The sequence below is a fragment of the Pogona vitticeps genome, chromosome ZW-PAR (genome assembly GCF_051106095.1).
Source record: "Pogona vitticeps strain Pit_001003342236 chromosome ZW-PAR, PviZW2.1, whole genome shotgun sequence".
NCBI lineage: Eukaryota > Metazoa > Chordata > Lepidosauria > Squamata > Agamidae > Pogona > Pogona vitticeps.
In genome coordinates, this window is record NC_135800.1 from 8136643 (window position 1) to 8154095 (window position 17453).

Consider the following 17453-nt stretch of genomic DNA (forward strand, 5'->3'; position numbering starts at 1 on the left):
CTCTCCTCCAGAGTGATTTGCTTCCAATTAACCCAGTTAGCTAAGCCAGTTTGCTAGAGAGTCACCCAACAACCTAGGTTTGTTTGGCAGTCTTCCCTCCCCTCTCCTCCAGAGTGATTTGCTTCCAATTAACCCAGTTAGCTAAGCCAGTTTGCTAGAGAGTCACCCAACAACCTAGGTTTGTTTGGCAGTCTTCCCTCCCCTCTCCTCCAGAGTGATTTGCTTCCAATTAACCCAGTTAGCTAAGCCAGTTTGCTAGAGAGTCACCCAACAACCTAGGTTTGTTTGGCAGTCTTCCCTCCCCTCTCCTCCAGAGTGGTTGCAAGGAGGAGTGCGGAAGCTTTTCCTTCTGTTCCTTGATCTACGGCCACTCATGGGTTCATCTGACTCTTGAGAAAACTGCAGCTAGTTGTAAATGTGGTTTGGTCGAAACATTGTGGTTCAAACATGGAGGGGGGAGAACGGAGGGGAGAGTAGGCAAAGAAACAAGCTACGCAGGCAGAAACAAAGAAATAGTTTTGTAAACTCTAGCTCAATGCAACATCTCTACGAGAGGTGGGAAGAGTGCTGGTTTTTAAGCCATTAAAGCTCTAAATGGCTTTGGGTCCAAGCTACCTCAAGGGATCTCCCTTTATGGGATTGCCTGGGTGTTAAGATCATCAAAGGCAGCCTTCGTCTCGGCTCCCATCATCTTCACAGGTGCGCTTGTTGGGGACCCGGGAGAGGAGAGCCTTCTCTGTGGCTGCTCCTTGACTCCCTCCCACCTGGTGGCCCGACTGGCCCCATCTTGGCTGCCCTTTCCCGAAACGGGCATAAGCGGGCCGTTCTCTTCAGACAGGCTTCTCCTTAGTAACTGGCTGTCTAGGAGAGGCTTTAAAATGAAATGGGCTGCATTGTTGCTCTTAAATCTGTCTTTTTAATCTCACATTTTAAATATAATGGTTATTTAATTCTTTAAAAAAACATCTGTATAGCTTACTGCCTTTTGCTTTCAAGTATTAGTGTGTGTTTTTTTTTAAATTATGTACGCCACCTTGGGTCCTTTTCTAGGAGAAAGGCGAAGTAAAAAATCTTTAAAGCAAACAAACAAACAAACAAACTCGTGGCTAGAGTCAGAGGGGAATGGGGCTGCCCCCTTGTTCAACCCTTTCTTGATTAGAGCAAATGGCATTTTTCTGTCCCCGGTGGTTTCTCTCTTTTTTTCCCATTGAAGATTTTAGAAAGAGATCATGAACAGAGATGACCAGGGACAAAACCACTCCTCTTTTTTTTTTGCAGCAAAGTCTGGAGTGAAGAAGAAAATCATTACTTTTGGTGGGTGGTGGGTGGGTGGGATGGGGCTACTGATCTCAAGATCTTCCTTGAAGGACCAACAGCAACTGCTGCCTTAGGTTCAGTGATTGGGGGGGCGGTATTGATCTGGCCATCCCTGACATGGTGCCTTTTGCCCTTGCTTGGCTTATGCATAAGGAAACGAAAATCACCCGTCTCTCTCAGAGAACCTGTTCCGATCTTTTGCCATCAATGCCGCCTTGAAATGCAGCCTGCAAAGCAGCGTTTCCTCCATGCAGTCAGTCCAACTGAGTGATTTCCATTAACCTGGGCATAAGCTGTGCCCTTGACAGAACACCCCTTGTAACTTTCTTTGGTGATGTGTGTTCAGGGTGATCAGGGAGTGCCTGGTGTTCCAGGAGACGCTGGATTCCAAGGGGACAAGGTAACTCATTTTTTGCTGTTCCTTTCTGTGCTCCTAGAAAACTTGAATGCATAGCTGCCACCTGGGGTTTTTCCCTCCTCTCCTTGAAGCACGATGCCTGCATTCTGAATCCCACTTTCTTCTCATTCCTTTCTACATATTATTTCTTTTATCATTGATGCAGCTGTAACTCAGGAATGAAAATAAGATTTTTATTTTTAACTAGGGGAGAGCTAGTCAACAATTGCTCCCCTTGTGCCTTAGGACCTTCCCCCTTTCTTTCTCTCTCTCTCTCTTTTTTTAATGCCCATCTCTCTGCCTTTTCCCTGACATGTTGGTTTCTTTTAAACTGTGTTAATTTAAGAGCCAACAGAACTGGGGATCATTGAGTCTCACTCTCTTCCCAAACTAGTATGGCCCAGCTTCAGGTTTCTTGCCCTGTTGAGAAACAATGGTGCACACTCTGAAATTTCATTATGACCATCCTCATTATTATATCCCCTGAGGAGACTGCAACAATGCAGGCAGATTCCTATCAAGGCACTCGTTCTGGAAGGTTTCAGCCGTATCGGGGAGCTGGTCTTTTGTATAGCTTAGGGATCTGAATTACCTGTTAACTTTTTCTGCAACTGCATCTCTCCTGTTTTTTGGTTTTTTTTTTAAGGGTAGTCAAGGTTTACCGGGAATGCCAGGTGCCCGAGGGAAGCCAGGACCTCCTGTAAGTAAGAGCAGCAACTTCTCTCTCTCTCGCTCTCTGCCAGCCTGCAAAGGTGTCTATCATGATATTCCACCATTGGGAATCAGAGTGATGTCATATTTGCTAAGCCGCATTTACTCCCACCTTTATTGATTCGGTTTTTTTAAATGTTTGTTTCTCTGTAGGGGAGTGTTGGTGACAAAGGATCCAGTGGCATTCCGGGATCGGAAGGCCCTGAGGTATGCTTTGATTTCAGTCCTGCTGCTTCCTTCAGAGACTTAAACTCGTTCTTTTCATTGCTTCGTTTTCATGTGCTCCTTCTGCAGCCCCTTTCTTCTCATCCGTCAGAATAAACAGGAGGCATCTCCAAAGAGAGAAAGGGAGGCAATGAGTCCATCTGCCCTGCATAGTTTCAGCACAGTCTGGCACCACTTTTACTGTCCCGGCTCGTCCTAAGGAGTCCTCATGATAAATAGTTCGGGGTGGCTTCAGGCTTCTCGGCTGTAGTTCAAAGGGAGTTGCAACTGAGACCCTTAGCAGAGATTGAATCCTGCAGGCCTGCCTTCATCACAGACCCTAGAAGTCCATAAGCGCTGGGCCTGTTGCCACCCATCCAACTTGGCTGATCACCCGTAGCCCACCCTTTCCTTTCCCAGGGCTTGCCTCAAGCCCAAATTGCAAGAGTCTTTAACCTGAAACATGAAATTTAAGTTATTTATTTAAAAAGCATAATGTTTGCAAGGCACATTCTTAAGCTTGAAAATTATTCTATGATACAGCTCCCTGGAAAAACCCAAACTCCTGTCCTTAGATCCAGTCTCTCTCAGTTTATGTCAGTGTAACGTATTTACATGTACATTTAAATTCCAATCCATTTAACAAGATCTTATTATTTATTCATGTTTAACTATATTACTTTTAATGGCACTCAAGGTAGAATCAAAGTGATGTATTTTGGCAGTGCTCACTATACCCTGTTGTGAAGAGACTGGGGGGGGGGGGGAGTGTGAGCCTTTTTATGGCACAGCATCCTAGCAGCGTGGTGGTACCTGTGTCAAAAAGACCTCACTCCTGTTTGGCAGACATACGTGAATTGCAGTTCTTCTCCCCTACCTCTTGTCCTGCTTCTTGGGATATGAGATCTTTCACACCATGCATAATTAACCTTAGTTAACTTAACTCCATAAGATATAGCAATGGCCAATGGCTCAGTGGAGCCTGGTGAACCCCGATTTTGCAAGAGCAGTGAACTCTGGGTTTGAGGCTGAACTTTATAGGAACTATATACTTGGTGCTGAACTCAAACCGCCACTCCTCCCATAAGGATAGGATGCCCCCTTTAAATTTTAGACTAAAAACTGGAGATGGCTCCACTGAGATGGCTTTATAGCTGATGGCAGATCGGTCTATTGGTTAAGATGCTAAACTCCAAGGCTAAATCCTTCTCAAAACCGGCTACTATGGTGGGAGCAAAGAGTCACAGGAGAAGAAAAGGTGCTTCATTTATCTGTTTCTTGAAGGCATCTCTTTGGTTGCTAAATAGGGAAAGCAGTTTGGTGGACTATTCATGGTTCCCAGACTTTGGGTCCCCAGATGTTCTTGGACTGCAACTCCCAGAAATCCTGGCCAGCACCAGCTCATGGTGAAGGTTTCTGGGAGTTTTAGTCCAAGAACATCTGGGTTACCTAAGGTTTTCCAAACACTGATCTAGGTGTTTTCAACTTCAACTCCTAGAAGGCTCAGATGACACGCCTATGAATTCTGGGAGCGGAAGTCCAAAGTACTAAGGGGACTTAAGGCCAAGTAGCTACTGGGCTATTAGATGGAACTTTGATCTGGTTCAGTGTCTCTCTCTCTTTCTGTTCCTTAAAAAAAGTGTGTATATTCTTTGAGAGTACTTTGCAAAATGGGCCAGTTAAGGTCTTTCCTGCTCTCATCAGTGTTTTGGTATTTTGCTGGGTCTGGAAGAAACTCTCCGTTGAATTCTATCATTTAGTAATCGTTCTTCTTTGTTAATATTGGATGGGACTGTGGCTTTCTTTGTTTCCTTAGCGGAATGGATGACGGGTGGAAAAAAAAAAGGTTGGCGTCAAACGTCAGGCAGGCCGCCTCCGGACTAACGAGCGTGTCGTCCCCTCTCTGTAATGCCAAGTCCATTTCCCCTTTTGTCAGGCTCTCAACGACTTGGTTCGTATTCTGAAAGGGAAGAGGATTAGCCGCTGACTCAAAAATCAGAAGGATTTTGAACAGGGCTGTCTTTAGCTGCGTAGGGACAGGGAAATATTTGCTGACCTCAACATAACTTCAGCTGAGAGAAAGGGGAATGTTGCGGCGATGAGAAAGGGGAGCATCAGGGTACCCGCTCTCCGTTTGCCCTGTGCTCATCTAAACATCTTCAAAATCATTTCCCAGGAAGCCTGTCTATCCAGAACTGGGGTTGGAGGTGGGTGGGTGGACTGCTTCCCCCCCCATCCGGCCTGCAGACCTGGCCTTACTATCACATTTGGTGCTGAATTTCAGGGAGAGAAATCGGGGAACCTGATGAGATTGGGTGGGCACATGGCCAATGGAGCCGAGGGCACCACCTTTTTCCTTTCGGTAGGAATTCATGCAGGAGGCATGAGACGAGATAAGAGTCTGGACAGAGGGGAGCCTCCCCATCTCGTGGCTTACCGAGGTCTGATAGCATAATACCCAGTCAATCTAGGGAGTCTGGTTCCTCGGTTCACTCGTTCCCAATCTTGGGTCGCCCAGAGGTTCTTGGACTATATCTCCCAGAAGCCTTCCCCACGAGCTGGGCTGGCCAGGGATTTCTGGGAGTTGCAGTCCAAAAAACGTCTGGGTGTATCCAAACTACTGCTTTCGTTCAGCATAACGGAGCGTGGAGTTGAGAGCTAAGGAGAAAGCAGCTTGTTATGATTGCACCGGCGATGGTTATCTCAGACCTTTCGAGACCCAAACTAGAAGTGCCGACAGCAGATTTGTGTCTTGGGATTTAGATCTGCCCCATTTGTGTCTAATGCCCGGAGTGGGACCCCTTGGGTCCATCGCTCTGTCATTCCTGTCTCTTAGAGCCAGCCTTCAGTACAAGCTGGAGCCACACAAGGAGACACACAGTCCTGAGAGAAAGAGTTGGGGACCCTTAACTTGCTTCTCTGTTGGAGACTTTCAATCAGACCCCCTAATTTAGAGAGAGCATAAGTGTCGCACGTTAGCATTACCTTGTAGACTGAACAATGGATGCAACGTTTTTCTTTCTTTATTTTATTTATATGCTGCCTTTCCCCCCATGGAGGAGCCACGCTGGTTCACCACGTTTCCAACCCTCCTACTTAAAAATAAAATAAAATAAAATAAAGATTGTGATACCGCAAAAGGTTGCTACTTTTTTGCCTAATAAAGTCTTATTTGGGGAGGGGGCTGGCCCATGGTTATATTTCTCAGTGTATTTTAAGAGATAAGAATTAAAAGATAGATAAAAGTACAGTGTTTAATTTGTAATGACTAGCATGCGTTACTCATTGGGGTAAGAAGTAACAAGTAATAGCACCGTGTAACTTTCTAAACCGACCACCAAGTAAATTTTCAAATGTCACGTGCCAGAATTTTAAACTGAGATATGACTGAGGCAGGACTGGATTTTCTTCTGCAGTTTATGGGTTTTAAAAAATAGCTTAGGCTTAACATAGGCGTAAGGTGGTATGGAAAGGGACGTGGTGGCTCTGCGGGTTAAACTGTAGAAGCCTCTGGGCTGCAAGGTCGGAAGACCAGCCGTCGTAAGATCAAATCCACATGACGGAGTGAGCTCCTGTTGCTTGTCCCAGCTCCTGCCAACCTAGCAGTTCAAAAGCATGTAACAGACCCAGTGGCCTCTTTCTTTCTCCCAAGACTTGGAACATGAAATGTCTTGCCTTGAGGACTTTGCTCACGTAACTTCCTCTCCTTTGATGCTGTCTAGGGCTTTCCGGGAGACATCGGCCCACCAGGACAAAACGGCCCCGAAGGCATGAAGGTGTGTGGAGCTGCAAAACCCTGTCACTTGGTTGTTGAGTTGACAAGAGCCAATGAAAATAAAAGAGCCAAAGAAAGACTTGTGGGGGGGGGCGAAGGGAGAGAGAGAGAGAGAGAGAGAGTGCGCACAATCTTGGAGATCTTCCTTGGTAATTCTGGCCAAAGTGCTGGCTTCTAGGATATGTTGATCTTGGAGGCTTCCAGGAGCTGGCGTCGGCTTTCCTTTTCCTCTCCGCTGGTCCCCCTCGCCTGCTTCTGCAACTGAAATTGACATTGGACCTTGTCCCAGAGCAGCACGTGTTGGCAAGCGCCTCCCGCTCTGTGCATATCAATCGGCCCTCGGTCCTGGCGTGTCGCTCTTTGGTTCTCAGCCTTGAACCCTTTCTCGTCCATTGCAGGGAAAACCAGGGGCACGGGGTGTACCTGGCCCTCCAGGGCGACCTGGCCAAGAGGTAAGACACCAGCCATCTCCGGACCATTCCCTCTATCTTCCTTGTCACTTCGGGCAGGATCCGGCATCAGACTTTGGCTCGGGCATGCTGTGGAGTGCCTCAGAAGCAGGAGGCTTTCCATCTCCTTTCTCCACTGCTTCCGCCATTCAGAGGCCCGCTTTGGAGGGGCTGCAAAACCCACTATCCCACATGTCCATGGGTGTCATATTGGATTTGGCCTGTGACTATAGCAACCATAAGATGTGAGGCCTTTTATTCATCTGGGCCAGTGGTTCCCCTCCTTGGGTCACCCAAGTGCTCTTGGACTAGACTTCCCAGAAGCCTTCCCCACAAGCTGTGTTGGCGAGGATTTCTGGGAGTTGCAGTCCAGGAACCTCTGGGTCACCCAAGGTTTGACCATTCCACTTGGGTTTGCCATTGGATTTTATTCACAGAGATTGTTTAGTGTTACATTGTGCCTGGATGTTTTGGATTATTGTATATAAACAATACACATACTTCATTAGGCTGTATACTATCCAGGCTGGGGCTGTTCTTGGGGAGGAGGGGCAGCGGTCTAATTAAACAGGAATAATGTGATCTTTTCGATGGCTGCAGAACTTATAGCCAGTTTCTTCTTCGTGGCCTCTGCGAATGCACACAATTGGGTTGTTCTGCTCCTGCACAGGACGTCTCAGAAGTTTCTAGAGCTTAAAGACATGTGATTAGTAGGACGTTCCCCCGTGGAGCACATGTTCCAAAGGTCCCCTCAGTTCCTTTTTGCTGCTGTTTTGGTTAGACCTGTTTCGAAACACTAGAGCGATTATTGAAATCTTTTACCGCCTATTTACTGATTCTTCCGATCATTTCTTTCATTTTTTATTTTAATCATATCTTTGTTGGACGTTCCCCTGTAAGTTACCCCTTTTCAATTTACCTCAGTCCTTTTTCTCTTTACCCACGTTTTTTCTCTCCCTCTCCCCCCAACCCCCAATACCACTTTTCCCTCCGTTTTCCCCCAACCTTTTATGGCCCCCCAGGGCCTTTCAAGTAGTGCGTGCTTTGCACAAATAAGACGCCGCTTACCGACAGTCACGACTGTTGCCTTTTTTGCTTAAGGAACAGCACAAAACACACTCCTGCCCTGAGTGTAAAAAGCTTACAAGATCTGCTCTAAAACTATGCCTACAAAGACTTCGCTTTTACCTTTGGGAAAAGTATCTCAGTCCAGCCCCTATGGATCCACCAACATCTCCAGCTCCGCATCCAGAGCATCGAGAAACCACTCACCCGATATCGAGCCCAACAACTCCATCACCTCGTCAAAAGGACCTTTCGAAATCCGCTTCGAAATCGAGCTCGATGTCTACGTCAAAAGCTCCAATTCATCCTGATGCCTCATCTAGGGGAAAAAAAAAGGATAAGATCAAACCTAAGAAAACTAAGAAACCTACGAAATTGACTCAAATAGATCCACCTCAACTGGGGCCTCCATCACTGATCCTTGAGGAGTCATCTAGAGACACCCCTGGCTCAATTTTGGATAGAGACGGCCCAGCTTCCATCACCAGCCTTTCACTGAGTGCTGGCCTATCTCCGGCTGATGTTCATTCCAGCCTGGCCTCGGCCCATTCAAGCCCTAAATCATCAGGATGGGCAATACCTATTCAGGTCTCTGGTTTGGAATAGTCTCCCCGCAAGCGCAAGGTGAAGAGACGACACCTTTCTCCAGTCCAATGTGCCCCTCCATGCAGGGAAATTTATTATTATCATGAACTGTCTCGATACCCAACTCGAGATGACTGTGGGGATCAGTACCACCACTAAGACCCCTACTATCATGAAGACCAGACTCAACATGTCTATTATGACAAACCAAGAAGGGTGAGATATGCCTCTTCACCCCGATACTCGCATTCCATATCACCTTTACTGTCATGACACCAACATTGTTCATCCACGATGTATCCAATATCAACTCACCATACATAAATCCCTATGAAATCAGCTCTCAAACGCACTCTCCTGGTACCGGATTTTCTACTACAACCCAAATGAGCTAAGCACTCTTCCAGACACTCTCAACATCATACATCTCTCCAGGTCACCACCACCTACAAGGAACACCCCCCCCCCCAACATCGAACAGCACCTGATATCAAGTGTCTCTCCACCTCCACCATCACAACCGTCTGCATCGGTAACCCAAAGGCTCTTCTTATGCTTTCGTGGCCCTCATAAGGGTGCCCCTGCTTCACCTCAAACTATCTCTCACTGTATTGTCCAAACTATCTCATTGGCATATCAGCTCATGGACAAAACACCTCTTGAACATTTAAGAGCTCATTCCACCAGAGTGCTGTCAACTTCTACTGCCTTCCAGCGCGGAATAGAACTTCCTCACATCTGCCATGCAGCTACATGGTCTAACCCATCGACCTTTGTGAGGCACTACTGTCTCGATATCCGGGCGAAGAATGATGCTGCTTTTGGCAGAGCGATTTTTACATCCTTTCTACTGTGACGTCCCACCATCCGGTTAGTGAGCTTCTCAGTCACCCAATTGTGTGCATTCACAGAGTCCATGAAGAAGAAAGAAAGGTTACTTACCTGTAACCATGGTTCTTCTAGTGGTCCTCTGTAAATCCACACATCTTGCCCATCCTCCCCTCTGTCCATCACGTTGTCCTTAATATAGGCCTTGGACAGTGGCGGATTCTTACAGGAACTGAGGGGACCTTTGGAGGGTGGAGCATGCGCTCCACGGGGGAACGTCCTACTAATCACATGTCTTTAAGCTCTAGAAACTTCCAAGACGTCCTGCGCAGGCGCAGAACAACCCAATTGTGTGGATTCACAGAGCACCACCAGAAGAACCATGGTTACAGGTAGGTAACCTCTCTTTATCCCTACTCAGTCTCCATCAAGATAGCTTTGATTGAGGTGATGTAAAAGTTGCTGGTTCTCCTTGTGTCACAGGAGTCAGATAACCAACTTGTTGCAAGGAAGGAGATACCCCAGAGGACCTGGGATTTCTGCCTACGAAGGATCTAAAAGGACACCCATTAAAAGAGATCAAAATGTTACTTAAAAACCAGGAGAAGATATTGGCTGAAATCCAGTGGCAACTTCCAACTAGAGCAGGCCCACGGAATCCATGGAATTTACAAAGGAGTTGACTCACCAAATCCCTGTTGATCCAATGGGCCCATTTAAGTACGCCACGTACTACTGGATTTCAGCCATTGGGTTAAATCCTATTAATCGTCCCATTGAAGTAGACCCATTGACATGAATGGAACTTCCTGTTCAATGCTGGCTTAAGACCCGTTTCTTTCAATGGGACTGTTGTAGCAGAGACCCCCAGTTGACATCCGGCCATTATTCCCCCCACCCCTCCCCCTTTTAGGGTACTTGCTTGACACACTGTCCATCAATGAACTGTTTAAAGCTCTTGAGATGGAGCAACTCAAACATCTCTGATCAGTCCTGCTTCTGAAGCGTTTCCCTCCCTGTTTTCGTAGGGCGATGAAGGGCCAGTGGGACCACACGGAATCCCTGGGGCAGAGGTAAGAGGGACGGTGGTTGTTCTTCTGGGGGAAGGCATGTTTTGGGCTGGGGTCCTTATGGCCTTGCCTCCGGCCTCTGATTAAGCCATGGTTTCCGTTAGTTCCTCCCTTTTCTGGGGTGCCTAGAATATAATGTGACCGACTGGGCTCACATGGTCTGCAGGAGCAGTGAAGAAAGTGACATTAAGCATGTGCAGAGTACTTCTAGCGCACCACCATGCTCAGGGGTCTGAGCTCATCTCATTCATCTTTGGTTGCTTCTTTTGAAAAAGGATTGAGAAGCTTTGTGTAGCTGGTGAGGATCTTGCTTACCAGAATACCTCCATTTTTGCCCAGTACGTCCAAACCTGCGGGCATCAGGCCTCTTTCCTTCCCCCCCAATCTTGATCTCACAAAGCGCCTCTAGACAGAGGCTGGAGCAACCCACGCCTCGGCTGTACCATGACAGCCCAGCACCTGGATGGCTAAGGCATGTCAAGGATCGGCACCAGCTGCTGCCAGACTAGAAGACACGCTTGCTCTTGCCCAGTGCCAGGGAAACCACTTGCCTTCCCCCTCCCAATTCCACTGGCGATTTCTCCCAACAGGATTCGGGCCTGTCTGTATGTTTTGTCATTGTGCTCTCTTGTTGTTCCTACTGCTCTTAACCTGGAGAGTTTGTGTAGCCGTGAAGACAGGGCTAAATTACCGTATTTTTCCATATATAAGACACCCCCATATATAATACGCTCCCCCACTTTTCTAATCCAAAATTAAGAAATCTAAGTGGGGATTAGCAAGTGTAGGGGGAAAGGGATCAAAGTGCTTCAGGATCGCTTTGATCCCTGCTTTCCCCTCCACTTGTTTTTGTTCTTTCCTCACCTTACTTCTGTGTATAAGACGAACCTCAATTTTTAGTCTAAAGATTTTAGACAAAAGTATAGTCTGATACCCGGGAAAATACGGTAGTTTGATAAATACGTAATTCTTTGCGAGGAGATGCACAGAATTTCCAGCAGCTTCTGGCCTTCCTCTTCCCCCCTTGCCCAAGTTCCTAAGTGATCCTGAGGATTTCCACACAAGCCTTCTGTAAGGAGAGGCAGACCCTTTTGAATCCTGCCGTAGTCCTCTGGCCCCCAGGGTGGCCATAGCTCTTGCCCAGGGAGAACAGTCCTTCACTGAAAGAACGGCATATTATCCTCTTGCTCAAGACATCCTCTGTTTGAAAGGCTGTTCGGTCCAAGTCTGGTTTAGAGACCAAGAACTACAAAGGAGAACTTGGATCTTGCCGTTGCCCATCATCCACAGTAGGCGCAGACTTAACCGAGGTGTGCAGGTCACACCTTGTCACAGCTTTCCCCAATTGTCACTCTCAAGGCTTCACCCAGGTTCCCACCGATGATCATGTTGTGTTCTGATGTTGTGTTTTGTTTTCCCCCCCAAACCCAAGGGTCCAATTGGCAGAAAGGGATTTCCAGGAAAACCCGGTCCTGATGGTTTAAAGGTAAGAGAAGCAGCTTTGCACTATCTTGAAAAGAGCTAAAAAGGGTTCCCCCTGAAATACAGGGGAATCCCACTGCCTAGCATGCTGAATTTTCTTTCCTTCTTTCTTCTTCTCTACCACTAATATTGTGTTTTTTTTAAAAAAATCCATCTTTTTGCTCTTTGCTCTGGAAACTCCAACTCACTGTGGTTTCTGTGGCAGAAAGAATGATGGTGCATATTTTTGGAAACCACAGCTTTTTATTATTAACCAACAGAGTCCTGTTTTGAAAATCTCCCCATCTTTTTTTTTTTTTGAAAAAAATCTTTCTTTCCATGAGCCACTCTCAGAGTTTCTGTCTGAAAATGACAGCGGCTGGCCACCCGTCTCTTCCTCCTTCCACTGACTAATTGGCTAAGGAACCATCCCAGGGCATGTTCCCCCCCCCGCAACCCCTCCAGCTCCCATCCCTCCCAGAAACAAAATGTAACTCCTGAAACGGATGAACTGCAAAAGTCCATCTGCCTGTACTTGTGGTGCAGGGCATAGGAGAAAACTCAGCTGCTTATGCCCTGGGATTTTTTTCCTTGCGCCATGCCAGAGATCCTGTGTAAATTCTTAGCTAGTTAATGGCTAATTGAGTGCTTTTCCATAGTAAAGGTGTCCAGGTCTTCTGCACTTTTTCCCTTCCTTGTTCGTGACTGGCTTCCACTTCTCCTCCTCTTTAATGTTTTCATTAAGTGCAAACTGGAAATAGGTACTTGTATAGAACATAAAACAAACACAAGACCTTGTTGGAAAAGCCGGCCATTGGCCGATCCTTTACAGCTCCCGAATGCTTTACAACTTGGTCCGGGCTCTGCGTTTAGTTTGGCTCCTGGCATTCAAAGACATTTAGTGCCCCAGAAGCAGAACTGGTCCTCAGAAACAGAAACCATGGTTTGTAAGTGGCGTTTGGTTTTATGATCACTAACAGTTCTCTCTCCATTGCGAACCCACTGGCTCTACTCTACGGCTGCTGGCACACAAAAAGGCCAACATTGGAAAAATGCAAACAAAAATGTATATGTTTGACCAAAAAAATGCACAAAATATGGATGAGCAATCGGGACGGTTCATATGGAATAGAGGAAGCTACCCTGGATGCATCTAGCCTGGTAGTGTCAACTCTGACTGGCAGCAGTGGCTCTCTAGAATCTCAGGCAGTATCCGCTCCTTGCCCTCGCCCTGTCTGGAGATGCGGGGAATCGAACCTGCGTACCTCCTTGCAAAACAAGTGCTGTGCATTGAACTATGAGTAAAAGAAGTAGCACTTCAAAAACTCCCTTGGTGGCCGCCCGTCCATGCCATGAGCCAGGCCCCCCAGCTGCCTTCCCTCCTCATTCTGGAGGTTTAGTGGTGATCAGAAGGACAGAAGAAAGATAGAATTAACCTGGCGGTGGAAGAATACCGTATTTTTCGCTCCATAAGACACACCTTTCCATAAGATGCACCAATTTTTAGGAGAAGAAAACAGGAAAATATAATCTGTTTTCTTCGCTCCCCCCCCCCTGTTTTGTGGGAAAAAAAGTATGTCTTATGGTGCAAAAAATACTGTAAATATGTTTGGAAAACCGAGCTTCACAGATCCACACATTCCTAGTGTTGTAAGCCATAGAAGAGAAGAGGGGTATCCTCGGCCTGCAGCAAAGTCTTGATGGAGGGTCCTTGGCATGCGCCCACCTCTGCTTTTGCAAACAGTCCTCTTCTCTTTAGTGTTAGTTGTGCTGTCCGGCCACGCCGTAATGATGGAGGAAACCCATCTGGCTGCAGAGTGAAGTGGCCTCTGACAACACTGTCTAGAAAAGCTGGGCCCTTGATAATGTAACCGTGGGAAGAGCGTGCGGTGCTCACAGCTGAAGATGATCTAGTTGCTTTGGTTAGTAATTGTTCTACGCACAATCTATGAGAGAGCTGTCTGAGACGAATCCGTTCATTAACAGAAGTTCAGCTTTGGAGGTGTGGTTGCAGCAGATACAGTAGACAGACAGATAATCACACTCCATACGGATGAATTTCTACAGAATAAAAAAGGCTTCCTCAACCTTCCTGTTCAAAGAATGGGTGAGAAATTCATTGTGTTTGCCTTTTAATAGGAGATTATTCAAACGGCACTTCCCACCACGATGTGAGAACTCAATGTGTGGCGAGAAATCTGTCCATTTCCGAGCCTGTGATAAGCTTTTTTTCTAAAAGCACGCACTTAAAAATGGATGGAAAATGTGTGCATTTGAAAACTATAAAAAAGTATTTGTGTGTGTGTGGGGGGGCAGCTCAAGCATTGCCATTCCGTATCCTTCCTGTAAAGACCAGATAAGCAGGAACCAGGCAATCCATCGCCGCAGCAGAGTTAAGTGGTGGGAATTGATGGTGGGAGTAAAGGAGAGGAAGAATCTTTTTAGGTATATAGTCTTCGTACCGATGGAGAGCTCAGCGGATTAGGGTCTCTGGCTGCAGAGCCAGAGGTTGGAGGTTCGATTCCCCCCCCCCACGGGGCCTCCTTGGCAGGGGCTGGACTGGATGCTCCATAGAAACCCTTCTTGCTCTGCCCTTCTAAGATGATGGTTATATATGATTTGCTGCGGGACATGAGAATTTGGGAGTCCATAGGGAGAAATAACTCCCAGGAGACCTCTGACACAGAGCAAAGTGCCGGCCATTATTCTGTAGTTCCTACACCCCTTCTGTAAAAGGGGAGCCACAGGACCCATCTCACAGAATTGTTTTTGAGGAGGAAGGTAACCAGTTGGAAGAATGTCCTATTGAACCTTTGGTGGCTTTGCAGCAAGTGGCGATAACGTTGCCGTCTCTGTCTCTTTCTCTCTCTGTTTCTCTCCTGTGATGTAGGGTGAACCAGGGGATCGAGGTAGACCAGGAAAAGTTGGCGAACAGGTAAATACCTTCTGTTTTTAATTCTCCTTACTGCTTTGTGACACTGTGGTTCTTGTAAAATTAGTTTTTTTTTCTCCTAGCAGTGGAGGGTTGGCCCAAGGTGGCCATCACTGTGGCTGTCTTATTAGACTGGGAAACATCCTTCGTGTTAGAGCGCGTCCCCTTTCTGACGTTCCGCCGTTATTCATTTGTTCTGCATAATTTATATGCCACTTTTCCCATGGCAAGCTCTGTACGAAAATGGCTCGTGATCAGACTCAAAACGGATCAAAAAGCAGTGTCTCAAATAAAAGAACGCCTGCAGAGTAAACCTTCCGGCAGGGCTCGGTTCTGTGGGGAGGTGCCACAGAGACGAACAAATTAGGACCAACAGCTGTGATTCCCTCGTCTTAGTGGGAATAGAAGAGGTACATTGGTGTATGCCCCAAGGAAAATCGAGTTGTGTTGATGCACAGCTGTGTTGCTGGGAATGTAAATATCGGTCGGTGCCAGCGTGCCCAAATGAATTTTTTTGAGCGCCCGCATGCAGATTTCCCACGCTCATCCTTTGGAAAGCACCGTCATGGCTTCTGTCGTTGTTAGCTGGTAACCACGGACAGTAATCCCGTGGAGAAACCTATGAAGAAGTGGAAGAAAATGTGCTTTCTCTGAAGGCCTGGGGGGGGGTGAACCGCAGGGAGACAAAGAACCGAGCTCGCGGTGTCTACAGGCAGATCCAAAACCACCCCAAACTGACCAAGTGTTGTGCAACCTCAGAGCTTCCTACATGCTCATCTCGTTCCCAGGCTGACCACACGGAACTGCCTGTGGCGGCCTTGGGGAGACCGACCGTGGGCTACCCTAGCCGTTGGCTGATGGCTCTGTGGCTTGTCCTGGAGGCCGTTTCTCCTGCAAATGTCTTGGTTCATGGGTACAACTCTGTTTTACTGGCTTGTACATACACACCCTTGACGCTCTAGTCTAGAGTTGTGTATAGATTGCCTCTTCAAAACCCTTACAGTGGTGCCTCGCTAGATAGTTAACCCGCATGACAGGTTTTTTTTTTTTTTTGCTAGACATTGACTTTTTACGATCGCCATAGCGATTCGCAAAACAGTGATTCCTGTGGGGGAATTTTGCTGGACAATGTTTGGTCCTTGGTTTGCAAACTGATTTTTGCTAGACGACGATTTGCTTTTCGCTAGACAATGATTTCCATAGACAGCGATTTCAGTGGAACGGATTATCATCGTCTAGCGAGGCACCACTTCACTGGTTTTTATTTTTGGCCTGAGAAATCAGGCAGGGACTGTTTTAATGTGCCACTGTGTTTCATAGTATCATAGGAATAGAAATGTAGAGTTGGGAGGTTCACCAAAGATAATCCAGTCCAGTGTCAGGGACAGCTAAAGGTATCCCTAACAGATGGCTATACAACCTCTGTTTAACAATTGCTGCTGAGGGGGTACCCTTCCTGTGAAGGAACAGTTCCCCCCCCCCATAATGTTTAACTGGAATTTCTTTTCTTGAAACTCGAATCCCTGGGTTCGATTCCTTTCATTTACATCATGGGAAATAAACAGTATAGATTGTGACAGCTGATCATTCAAGTTGAAATATATGGGAAAATAAGTGCAGCTCAGCACCAGTATTCAGGGCTGTTGCCTCCAAGCTAAAAAAAAAAGCCACCAAAAAACCACCACAACAAAACACCACAATGACTTTCAGATTCTGGAAGGAGAGAGATAAGAAGAGCAAAAAGGTCCAGTCCCTACCTTATTTTTTTTTTACCGGTGAGAATGCTGATTGGGACCTGAGGGAATTCAGATTCTAGTTCTAACATTTTTTCAAAGCTCTGACCCAGCCATAAAAATCACTGGGCAAGACTGTCTTTTGTTCACTCACACAGGGCTGTTGTCAGGATAAAAGGAGGAGATCTATGTATATTGCCTTTAGCTCATCAGGGTAATACCAGGATGTACATGTGAATAGGAAATATAAGTTTTAAGAAACAGCCAAGGAAAAGAGGTTCTTGAGGGCTGGTCATGCCATTAATCCTGGCAACAACACAGCCCTTTTTCTTTTCCTCTTAACTTTTAATTGGTTTGTTTGTAGCACTGCCCTGCAGCACCCTCTTCTGCAAAATCCAAGATGCTGAGGGATTCTGGGAAATATAATTCCCCTACCAGACCCCCATTAATTTTCCCTGGATGTTCCTGGACATTATGGGCAGGGTGGCGGTGGCGGCAGTGCAATTTTACAGCAGATAAAGAATAGTCAAATATCACCCTTGTTGATCCTGAATGCGAGATGCTGCTGAAGACAGAATACTGGCGATGTTCCTCCTGAGCTACTCTGGGCATAGGCTCCAAGCAGGAAACACTGGTCCTGTTTGCCCTTAAAAAAAACACAGCTGGCTTCTCCCGATGGCTCCTGATGCAAGCGCAGGAAAGCCAGGCAGAACTATTTTTTGCTCCTTCTCTGTCTAAGAAGGTCCCTTTGGAAACATGTCCATTTCCTTACTGATTAGGTCATTGGAAAAGAGGAATGTCACACAACCAGACATGTCTTCCTTTCTCCTGCCCCTTCTTCTTCGTCATGAGCTGCTGGGCGAGCACTGAGCTTTGGAAACGGGATCGCCCATTGAAAGCACAGTTCTTGGGACATTAACTATTTG

General features: G+C 46.8%; 1 protein-coding gene across 3 annotated transcripts in view; it reads left to right on the forward strand.

The window, feature by feature from the left end:
- The window catches only part of COL27A1 (collagen type XXVII alpha 1 chain), a 134160-nt gene that overhangs the window by 66437 nt on the left and 50270 nt on the right, over window positions 1–17453 (forward strand). For all 3 annotated transcript variants that reach the window (XM_078382699.1, XM_078382698.1, XM_072985015.2), the window contains exons 18-25: window positions 1664–1717; window positions 2361–2414; window positions 2579–2632; window positions 6352–6405; window positions 6803–6856; window positions 10360–10404; window positions 11834–11887; window positions 14753–14797. In XM_078382699.1, the coding sequence (XP_078238825.1) occupies window positions 1664–1717; window positions 2361–2414; window positions 2579–2632; window positions 6352–6405; window positions 6803–6856; window positions 10360–10404; window positions 11834–11887; window positions 14753–14797 (414 nt within the window). The remainder of the gene's footprint in view (window positions 1–1663; window positions 1718–2360; window positions 2415–2578; window positions 2633–6351; window positions 6406–6802; window positions 6857–10359; window positions 10405–11833; window positions 11888–14752; window positions 14798–17453) is intronic.